The 12,113-nt window shown below is 39.3% G+C and overlaps 1 protein-coding gene across 4 annotated transcripts in view; it reads left to right on the top strand.

The window, feature by feature from the left end:
• The window catches only part of LOC121291918 (protein argonaute-3), a 162,247-nt gene that overhangs the window by 82,703 nt on the left and 67,431 nt on the right, over positions 1 to 12,113 (top strand). For all 4 annotated transcript variants that reach the window (XM_041213584.1, XM_041213585.1, XM_041213586.1 and 1 more), the window contains 2 exons: positions 1,496 to 1,710; positions 8,183 to 8,319. In XM_041213584.1, coding sequence (XP_041069518.1) covers positions 1,496 to 1,710; positions 8,183 to 8,319 — 352 coding nt within the window. The remainder of the gene's footprint in view (positions 1 to 1,495; positions 1,711 to 8,182; positions 8,320 to 12,113) is intronic.

Consider the following 12,113-nt stretch of genomic DNA (forward strand, 5'->3'; position numbering starts at 1 on the left):
CTCTCCCATTCCTCCCATGCCATCCCCATCCTATCCCTTGTCCCACCCCTTCTTCTTATGCCATCACCATGTCTCATTCCACCCTTCCCATGCCACCCCATCCCCATCCCCATTCCATGCTTCCCATGCCACCCCTCCACCCCATCCACCAGCCAGGGTAACTTTACTGTTGGGATCCCCTTACCACTCACTTCTTTTTCTCTATCAACCCCACCTCACCCCACCACTGCAGCTATGTGTGTCACACCTTACAGTCCTCTGCGCACCCCATGTGCCTTTGCATTGTTATCATCCCCATAGAGACCAATGGCCTTTTAAATGAGGTGAGAGTTTTCCAGCAACTGAGAAAATCATCGCACAATGAGATTTTGAGTTTAAAACTTTTACTGTAACAAACTACTAAAATCAACATAAACTGAACATTACTCAGTAGGCAACTAATACACTAAACTATAGAATAGGTACTGTGCCATTAACCAGATTAACACAAACAAGATACTTTACAACCCATTTATACGTAATGCCATGCTCTCAGAAGATACGTAGCCTTGTAGATTCAAGTCCAAGTCACTCCCAGCATTTTGGCAGACTCCCTTCTCCCTGCCAAGCCAGAGTGAGTCTTCCAGTGCCCTTTTGAAAGTCCTTTCACTCAATCTTCTGAGTATACTCTAATTGACTTCCAACTGCAAGATCCACTTTCATATTCCTTGGCTCTTAAATCTCCAAAAGACCCGCCTCTGTCCTTCGTCTTTCCAAACAGAAAACCAACTCTTACCAGCATCTGGCTCTTGCAGCTATAGCTTCTCTGCTTCATACACCTGCACTCTTTCTCTCCAGGGCCTCTGGGTCTGACTGAGACTAAGAATCTGTATTCAGCAAGACCAGCTGCCCTTTTGTGTCAAGATGCGAAAACTGACTCTTGGATTTCCATGAATTTCAACCTAGGTCTCTGTGCCCATGGCAGCCAAATCACATGAACCTGTTTCCAGGCAGAGCTTGGCATGATTTTCACCACTCCACCATTCTAGGGCATTCTGTTTTACCTTAAAGTGAAAGAAACATTTAAAAGCATTGTCATCTTATTACATCTTGCATTCGTAATAGTGTGCCCAGGCTCCGCCGCCAAATCAATCCACTGACAAACCAGAAAATTGTGGGCAGAGAAAATTTGCATTTTATTATAATTGTTGCAGTTTTTATGCTGTTGACCTGAAATGGAATAATATTTCTCAAAGCCATTTTCACATGGAAACCCTTGCAGCCACCAAAGTAGATTGTTGTGCCTTTCCTACCAATGTTTGGACTGTATTAGAGGTCAGGTCTCAAGAGGTGAGAGGTCGTTACGCAAAACCAATTATACCATTCAGTCTTTGATATTTTTCATCAATTTTCCATTGGTGAATAATTAGCTTTTTACACTAAACCTACCATTCTTAAGCAAAATGTGTAAGTAAAGGAATGTCATAAGATTGGCTTACAACTTTTATTTTTGAAGGTGGATTTAGAGGTGACGTTACCAGGAGAAGGAAAGGACCGAATTTTCAGGGTGTCAATCAAATTTGTTTCAAGAGTGAGCTGGCACTTGCTGCATGAAGTTCTGACAGGTCGTAGCATGCCAGAGCTGCTGCCCGGATTGGACCTAGACAAACCACTCAGCACGAATCCTGTACATGCTGTCGATGTTGTTCTCCGACACCTCCCTTCCATGAAGTGAGTATCAACTCGAAATTCTTACTAAGCTCTTGAATTTTGATTTTTTTCCAATTTCTTAATCCTCCAAGAGCAGTCACGTAAACCATTAATTATTATTGGGGATGTTATTCTACTTTTTTCCACCCTCTTTGCCTTTCTAAATCTGCATGACATACTCCTCGTATGAAAAGGTAAGAAAGTGTTGTCTGTCTTCCTCCTCAGTTTTTGCTACTGTTGCTCTGTAAGCAGTCACAGCAATGTTTTCGTGCACATGTGCTTGGGCACTTGTCATATAGAGAATCATGAGTCCAAAGCTGAGCCCTATCATCAGTATCTCATGTTGATAACAAACAACTTTCCTCTGTTTTGCTTTGTTATTACAATGTTGGCCTAGCCAGCAATGCCCACATCCGGTAAATGAAAAAAAAAACGCACTACAAGCTGATATTCCTAAAATAACAAGAATTCTCATTCATCTTGAGATATTGTAAATTTATTGCAGCATCTGTGCCCCCCCCCCCCCCCCCCCCAAAACCCACCTCCAACCTTAACTTTTAGGTTTTGTCAGTGTCTCATCGAAGTTGTAGAAGATCAGGAATATCTCTGGAATTTCAGGACCCAGCTGGTGTAACAGATATATTTCTGGCAAGGACCTTTATAAATTGATTAAAGTAGTAAAAATGGGGCTTTATTTTGCTGTTATTACCAAAAACTCATGAACCATGTGGGATGAACTCTTCCCTTGCTCCCGTATTCCTGGCCAAGACAGGTGAAATGTTTTCTGTGGAGAAAAGGAAGAATCTCAATTGGAAACCCAAGTGAAGATGAAGTTGGAATTGTGTTAAAGGGATTGTGAAAATGATATGAGTTCCTTCATCATTGCAACATGTTTTTCCCTATTTAATTAGGAGGTAATTATTAGTTTGGTCAATGTTTGCACTTATCAAGGTAACATCCATAACAGATGATATGTGCTTTATATATTACTTGACACAGAAATACCTTTATGCTGTACTTTAGCCTGAGGTTTATTCCCCACTGGCTCAGTTTGAATACTTAAACCTCCAACATTTGTTAACCTAATTGTCCTTGAAATAAATTCACAACCTGTGTTGTGTTACAGGCAGTTTTTTTTAACCATGTACTTGTGCCATAAGAAACAGGGTTAAGCCTGCCAGAATTTTAGTAACTTTACAACCAATACAAAGAAAACTCAATTCCCTCAGCCTGGGCTAGATTGCAACCTAGGCTGTACTATTCTTTCCATTTTGGTAGGATCTGTTGTAGGTAGATACAGTTTTAGTTAGATGGCTTTTTGTACACATCTATTAGCTTCTGCAGGGAAACAAATTGATGACGGGTAAAAATGCAGAGTCCTTCCTATCAAGAAGAGTAGGTTATTTGAGCAATAGCCTAATGTGAAAAACTGCAGCAGGTTGTTGATTTTGTGGCACTGTCCACAATAACCTAGCAATATGTGAATCACAAAAGGTTATGCAAGTACAGCAAGTAATTAGGAAAGTTAATAAAATGTTATAATTTATTGCAAGGGTAATTAAAAGTAGGGAGGTTATACTTCAATTATACAGGGCACTAGTGAGATCACATTTGGACTACTGTGTACAATATTGGTCACCTTATCTAAAGAAGGATGTAAATGCGTTCAGAGAAGGTTTACCAGACTAATACCTGGAATGTGTGATTTATCTTATGAGGAAAGGTTGGACAGACTAGGCTTGTATCCGCTGGAGTTTAGAAGAGTAAGAGGTGACTCGTTTGAAACCTATAAGGTCCTGAAGGGTCTTGACAGGGTGGATGTGGAGAGGATGTTTCCTCTTGTCGAAGAATCTAGAACCTGGGGTCACTGTTTAAAAATAAGGCGTCACCCATTTAAAACAGATGAGGGGAAATTTTTTCACTCAGAGGGTCCTTCCTGAAAAGGTGGTGGAAGCAAAGGTTGTGATGAAAGTATAATAATTTTCATAACCTTTTTCTGGTTTATTGTGAATTGGTTTATGGGGGTAAGTATAGTTGAGTCTGTCTGGACAATTTAATTACATTTGGAAGTCAAGTAGATTGCAAGGTAAAAATCATGAGAAGCTAAGTGCTTGACATGCTAATGAGTAAACACAGATGCTGGCTTAGCATATAAGGTGTGAAGGGAATTTGCATTTTTAGATAAATAAAGGGATATTTGGGTTTCAAAGGTATCTTAATCTGTTTACAACTGGCCAGATAAGCAGGGCTAAGGAGTGTGTTTGTTTTTCCCAAAAGTTACAATATTGGCATCATGAAAGTTTTTATATTGTGAGGAAGATACAGTTTCAAAGACATATGGATCAATAGAATTTACATATTAAAAAGAGAAAAACGTATATAAAGGAGAATGAAAGGCTATGTGTCAAAAGGCCATGTAAGACCTAATAGGGGTGTGTGAAATAGCCTCAATGAAGCCTCCAGCCATGTGTGCATAAGTCTGCTTTATAATGAGACTGAAGTTGGGGAAAAGCCATTTGAAATTCCACTCTCAAGTGGATATTGTGTTAACTTGCTGGTTCTGTTTTAAATCTAAAATCTATTTTGGACTGTTGCCTTAATGGAGCTATAACTGGGGGTCAGACTAATTAGGAATTTTAGGAGTTATTATACTAGTAAGTAATTGTAGCCTTATGTATGTGCTTGAAATCTTTTTTCTTTTGTTAATAAATACTTTAATTTATTTTTTTAAATCTCTAAAGGTCTTGGTGGACTCATTATTTCTGAATTCAGTGCACACATCTTGTAATAAATACAAATTGCAAAACTGTTGTGATAGCGTGATCAAGTTGCCCTCATGGATTTGATCTACCTGGCACACATCATCTGCTATGTCATAACAAGGCAGAGGTGGATAGATTCTTGGTATCCAAGGGGATGATAGGTTATCGGCAGTAGATGGTATGCAGATTTCAGGTTACTATCAGATCAGCTATGATCTTATTAAATGGCAGAGCAGGTTCGAGGGGCTGAATGGCCTACTCCTGCTCCTTGTTCATATGTAATACTTCCCTTCTAAGAGTGATGATCCAACAAAATAAGTTAACTTTCTCATGGTAATAACAGAATTCTCTAACTGTCAAAATGCAAGGCAGTAAAGCTGTGTGTTAATCCTTTTGCATCTAGCTCCAATGTAGAACCATGGAGTGTTTTTTACTGTTACTGCTGCAAGTTGTTATTTGAACCAAGATGATCCTTAAATGCTCTCTTGAACCCTGTCCAGTTGCTCTAACATAGTACCTGAAACCTTGTTTGTTCCTTTTCAAAGTTGATTCGCTAAACAATTTTATTTTCTCCTAGGTTTACAAATTGCTGTTATTGGTAAATTTAAACATCAAATAGCAAGAAAGGTTGCAGTAAAAAGTGATAACTAGCAATGTAGGTAACAGTAAGCTAGAAACAGTGATGTGGTGCTTTATTTTGATTGGAATTATTTTTATTGAATGAAGATTTTATGTAATGTCTAAATTCAAGAATAGTGCAAGCTGAAGTTTTATTAAATCATCAAAATGCTTGTTAGCAAGCCATATTATTAAATTGATGATCATCATTCAGGCTTCAGCATCCAAGGAGAGGTGTTTGGTGTTCCACACTGCAAATTACAAGAATCATGTATTCAGTTACTTTAAACCCTTGACGAACAAAAGAATTTCTCATTTGTTATTATTAAACATTTCAGAAGTAAACATTCTGACAGTGTGCTAATTAAATTAAAATAACAAGCTTTCATTGTTAATTTGCAAAAATGGCTTCAGTGCTCAATATATGTACTGTAATAATTGCTGTTTGCTCTAGTAATCAGATTTAATTCAATATTTCAATAGTATTCCTACTATTCCTGTAGTATGCTTTTAAATCTAGTTTTGGTTCAATGATGTAATTGAGAGACATACATATTTATCTCCTGTATGCTAACATTTTAAATGTTAGTATAGAACTTGAGCAACCAACTTAACCTAACTTTATTAATGGAGCAGTTTCCATTTAAACTGTCCAAATGGAGATTGAATAGTTCAGTGGTTTAGTGTACAGCACTGTATTTCTACCTCTGGTACTTGGTTCAAATACAACTTGCACTTATCCATTTAAAAATGTCCTTGCTCTTAAGGTTCAATCATGGTTGGAAAACTGCCCTATTTTGGCACTGAGTGGCAAATGCAGACTAGAAAGATGGCTGGTGTAGGAAGTAGAGAAATTGCACACTATTACAGAAATAAGCAGACCTCATGTCCCTTATGAACAAGAGTGGGTCTTTTTGCCCAATACATAGCTAAATACAATGAGATCCAGGAACCGAGCAAAGAGCTATTGTCACTGTTTCTAGCTTACTGGCAAAGTATCATGTGCCGATGTGTGGTTCCTTCATCTTTACTGAATAGATTGAATATGTGCTGTAAATCAAATATAAGCTGAGGTTATGAACCAATAGACAAACTTTTCAGCATTAAAAAAGTAAATAAACAGTATTCAGTACAAGCAATATATTTACTGTTCTCTTGATGTCAAAACAACAACCATGTTTTGACTGCACTGCCTTTGAATATAAAATTGATTCTTGAAATAGTCACCAACTTCCTATGTGATGAAACACCATGACAGAGCCACTGTTCCAGCTTTGTCTCCCTGTTGAATGACTCATTCACTAAACACACAGCCAAATATAACTCTCAATGAAATGTTCCCCTCTGCATTGTTACCTATCAGAGACTACAAAAAGTCATTGGCTGTGCTGCAACCATCCTCAAAATGCCTGGTCAACATCTTCAACCCAGACATAACTGCCAGTCAAAATCAGCTCTCAGGATAGGCATCACCTACAACTTTGGAATTGGATGAGATACTTTGCTTCATTGACCTATGGCAGATTACCTGTGAGACAGATCCCTGTTGTGTACTGTCATCCTCCAAGTTCCAAAACTATGCAGATGTTTACGTTGTTCAAAGATACAAATATTAGCCAATCTATAATGTAAATTCTATACAGCCATCAAAAAGGCATGAGCGACAACTGACTGTATTTTTGTTTTTGTATTGTGGTCAGCAATAAAGAAAACAGTGGATAACCTAACCAAGTCAAACATTTTATCACAATCTCATCCCTCTGAATTGCCTTAGAATTCTTCACATGAAACTAATTGTTTTGAAATCCAATTTCTATTATGTTAGCTAACATGGCAGCCATTCTCCACACCACAAGATTGAATGAACAACAATGATCAGTTATCCTGTTTTAAGAACATAGCATAAGAAATAGGAACAGAAGTAGACCATTCGGCCCCTTGAACTGCTCCACCATTCAATAAGATCATGGCTGATGATCTTGTTTCGATTTCCACATTCCCATCTACCCCTGATTAACCTTTGATTCCCTTGGCTAACAAGAATCTATCTACCTCTGCCTTAAAAATATTCAGTGACCCCCACCTCCTCCACCTTCTGAGGCAGTGTTCCAAAGTCGTACAACCCTCAGAGAAAAATTCTCCTTATCTCTGTCCTACAAGGGTGACCCTTAATTTTAAAACCATGCCCCCTGGTTCTGGACTCACCCAGAAGAGGAAACATCCTTTCGATGTCCACCTCGTCAAGGCCATTCAGGATCTTGTATACTTCAATCAAATCACCCCTCACTCCTCTAAACTCCAGGGGAAACAAGCCCAGCCTGTCCAACCTTTCCTCATAAGACAACCCACTCATTCCAGATATCAATCTAATAAACCTCCTCTGAACCGCCTCCAATACATTTACATCCTTCCTTAAATAAGGAGACCAAAACTGCACACACTATTCAAGGTGCAGTCTCAACAATGCCCTGTACAACTGATGCATAACCTCCTTACTTTTATGTCCAATCCCCCTCGTAATAAAGGATAGCATTCCATTAGCCTTCTTAATTACTTGTTGTACCTGCATACTAACTTTTGTGAGTCATGTACTAGAACACCAAGATCCCTCTGCACCTCAGAATTATCCATCCGTTCTCCATTTAAGTAATAATCTGCTTTTTTTGTTCTTCCTGCCAAAGTGAACAACTTCACACTTTCCCACATTAAACTCCATTTGCCAGATCCTTGCCCACTCACTCAACCTATCTATATCCATCTGCAGCCTCCTCATTTCCTCTTCACAACATATTTCCCTACCTATATTTGTGTCATCTGCAAATTTAGCGACCATGTCTTCATTCCCCTCTTCTAAGTCATTGATGTAAATCGTAAAAAGTTGAGGTGGTATTTGAAATGAAAATATTGGCCAAAATATCGAGAGAATCCTTGCTTCTCTTCAACATAATTCCACGTGATCTTAAAAGTTCCTTTACCAAAGTAGTTGGGTCCTCACTCACTCATGTAAGGCCTCTTAAATATTTCACTCTTGAATGCATAAGTAGCATTAGTTAAAAGTGGTGTATAAAGCCCCGGGCATGTGGTTTTAATTCGTGTTCTGTGTTTTGTTACAGGTACACCCCTGTTGGCCGCTCTTTCTTCTCTGCACCTGAAGGATATGACCATCCATTGGGTGGAGGTAGAGAGGTCTGGTTTGGTTTCCATCAGTCTGTCAGACCTGCCATGTGGAAAATGATGCTGAACATAGATGGTGAGCACAATGATTTGGTTATATTCCATTCCCCAAACTTAATCTTACTCCTATTTTTCCACTTGCATTCAAATTTCATTTAACAGTCAAAGTGTTTAAGAAATATTGCATATTGGTTCTGACAGACTGGGCTGCAGGAAGGTGTAGTAATACATCTTCTCAAGCGGAAATTGAGTATTAAAGGCAACATCAAGAATGTTCCGAGGGAGAAGGAGCGGGAAGATAAAATGCTATTGCTATGGTCAACTTGTATCATTGTTCCATTTATTATTAAGTAGATTCTGTTCTCGCATAACTACATTTGGAGCTTTGATCACAAGCAGTCCATTTCCAAATGCAGCAGGACCTGGACAATACCTAGGCTTGAGCTGACAAGTGGAAGTAACATTCGTGCCATAAGTGCCAGGCAATGAGCATCTCCAACAAAAGAGAATCTGACCATCGCCCCTTGACATATAATGGTATCACCATTGATGAATCCCCCCCACTATCAACATCCTGGGGATTACCATTGACCGTAAACTGAACTGGACTAGCCATATAAATACTGTGGCTACAAAAACAGGATGGAGGCTAGGAATCCTGTGGTGAGTAACTCACCTCCTGACTCCCCAAAGCCTATCCACAATCTACAGGGCACAAGTCGGGAGTGTGATGGAATCCTCTCCACTTGCCTGGATGAGTGCAGCTCCCACAACATTCAAGTGGCATGATACCATCCAGGACAAAGCATCAGCTTGATTGGCACCCCATCCACAAACAGTCACTCCCTCCACCAGCAACACACAGCGGCAGCAGTGTGTACCATCTACAAGATGCACAGCAGGAACTCACCAAGGCTCCTTAGACAGCACCCTCCAAACCCACAACCGCTAGCATCTAGAAGGACAAAGGCAGCAGACATATGGGAACACCACCACCTGGAAGTTCTTCTCCAAGCCATTCACCACCCTGACTTGGAAATAAATCACCGTTCCTTCACTGTCGCTGGGTCAAAATCCTGGAACTCCCTAACAGCACTGTGGGTATACTGACGCTACATGGGCTGCAGCGGTTCAAGAAGGCAGCTCACCACCACTTTCTCGAGGGCAATTCAGGATGGGCAATAAATGTTGACCTTGCCAGCAATGTCCATATCCCATGAACAAATGAAAAAAACAGTAGTGGTAATCTGGTGTCAAAACCTTCATCATTGTCTTTGCCACCTCCAGAGTTGCCCATTCCATTGTTTTTCTGGCTGGCCTCCAAATCTCTTGCCTCCATAAACTTCAATTCATCCAAAGCTCTGATGCATGTATTTTATCCTGCACCATGTCTTGGTCACCCATCATCCTTGTATTTACTGAAATTGGCAATCGGCCCCAAACAACTCAGTTTTAAAATTCTCATCCTTGTGTTCAAATCCTTTTGTGGCCTTGCCCTTCCTTGCGTGGAATTTTACAGCCCCCTCGCAGTGGGGATGGGACTGTAAAATGCAGCAAGCTGTTCAAAACTCCATTGATTTTGGCAGGACCCTAAAATCCCAGCGGTGTAAAATTCCACCCCTTATCTCTGAAATCTTCTTCAGCTTGCAACCATCCAATAACTCTGCACTCCTCCAAACCTGGCATCTTGAATATTTCTAGAACCCTTCACTCAAACATTTATGGCTGTGCTTTCAGCTGTGTTGGCCTTCAGCTCTGAAATTCCCTCCCTAAACCTCTCCGCCTCCCTCTGCTCCTTTAAATCCTTCCATGAAATCCATCAAGGTAAAGTTATATAAATCCAGGTTATTGATTAATCTCCTCAAAAAACATTTACTTATTTTTCTTTTAAACCTCACCATCTTTTTGGACAAAAGTCTTTTGACTTATACACCAATCTTCAACCAAAGAGAAGGCAAGCAATTTAGCAGGACCAGTGTGGCCGCGAGGATTTTGGTAAAGCTTAATTATGGGAATTGACCCTAGGGGTGATAATCAACATGCATCACCACCCACTTCCTTTTCAAAAGTGAGGATATTTAAACCTATTTAATCAGAATCAAGCAATTGCTGTGAGATTAGAGAGGTATGGATCCAGCACAGCTCTTTTTAAAAAAAAAAGTCCATTCTGAATTCTCATTTATTTTAACTTATCAGCTTTTATAGTAAAACAAAATTCCAAGTCTACTGTAGGACCCCCAAAAAATTCATAAAATATAAATAATTTACATTTCAGAAAAAGTTGCAGCACGTGATGCATCCAAAGAGAACCTTTCTGATAGATTTGTCAAAATATTGTTTTTTACATCATTAACCACCAGACTTAAAATGTATCTGATAAAGTAGCATGATGCAAATAGAAGTAACAAAAAGACAACTTGCGTAAGAAAAAGTATTATTGAACACGGTACTGCTGTTTTATGTTGTCACTGAAGTGATTTCTAGCCCACTCTATGCTAACTTTCTATCAGTCCTAATGTGGGCCACACCAAAGCATATTTGACTGCTGTCTTTCTTTGCCACAGTGTATTATGCCCAAAGCGTTTCTTGATTAGAGGCAACAAGGCAGGGTTCTACTTGTGGAGAGGTTGCAAAAATATGTTTCATCCCTTTAAAATGTTCCCTGCTAGTTGAATACCAGGTTTTTACTCCATGACTCCCTCCATGGCTAATCTAGAAATTCTCCATGTGGAGAATTAAGGGTTAGCATTCATTTGCTACTATGACAAATCACAAAGTTCTGGGACTAGTTATTGCAGTGCTGCTGAATAACAAACTTAATCAGGAATATATCTTCCTGAAGTTTTATTCTGTTTCCATCTCTACAATTACAAGTCACTTCAACATGAAACGCCATCACTGATGGTTGGTAAGCTGTAACTCCCTGAGTTTGTACTAGTGGTAGCAATTTGGTCCGGAGTAAATATTGAAACTTTGACTTGATTAAGGGTTGGAGAGTATAACTTTGTTCTTATCAGTGAAATGATGAGAAATGGAGCCTCAGTGCCCAAAAGAGGATAAACTAAACATCACTTATAGCACAATTGAAAGAGAAAATGTGATGATAAAGAAATGGTAACTGACAAATGTGAGTTTGGGAGATTACAGCTTTCACTGAGAAGCTTTGAGAATAGGATTTCTTTATTAAAATGTGCTTCTTAACTCTACTCCTAAAAGTTTAGTACTGCTAGAAATGGCTGATCAGAAAGGCAAAGACATAAAAAGCATCCCAATAAAAATAGTAGAAAATCAAGGGGAAAAAGGGAGGGAGGAACTTGAAACAATCACTTGCACTAGAAAAACCAATGGGACTAAAGGCTGACAAATTCCTTGTCCCTGGTGGCCTGAATCCTAAGAGAAATGACTGCAGAGATGGTGGATGCTTTGGTTGTAATTGTCCAACATTTCCTAGATTTGGAAATGTCCCAGTGGATTAGAAAACTGCAAAAGTAATTCCTCTATTAGAGAAAGGAGGGAGACTGAAAGCAGGAAGCTATAGGCCAGTTGGCCTAACATCTGTCATTGGGAAAATGCTTTAATATGTTAGTAAGGAAGTAGTAGCAGGGCAATTAGAAAATCATCAGAAAGTCAAGCAGAACCAACATGCTTCAGTGAAAGGGATATTGTGTATGACATTTATTTAAGTTCTTTGAAAATGTAACGAGTAGGGTGAAAAACAGGGAACCAGTAGATTTAGTGTATTTGGATTCCCAAAAGGTATTTAATAAGGTGCCAGGTAAAAGGCACAAGAGCTCATGGTGTAGGGGTAATATATTAGCATGAACAGAGGATTTGTTAACAAAATAGGAAGCAAAGAGTCAGGATAAATGG

The sequence above is a fragment of the Carcharodon carcharias genome, chromosome 19, assembly GCF_017639515.1.
Source record: "Carcharodon carcharias isolate sCarCar2 chromosome 19, sCarCar2.pri, whole genome shotgun sequence".
NCBI lineage: Eukaryota > Metazoa > Chordata > Chondrichthyes > Lamniformes > Lamnidae > Carcharodon > Carcharodon carcharias.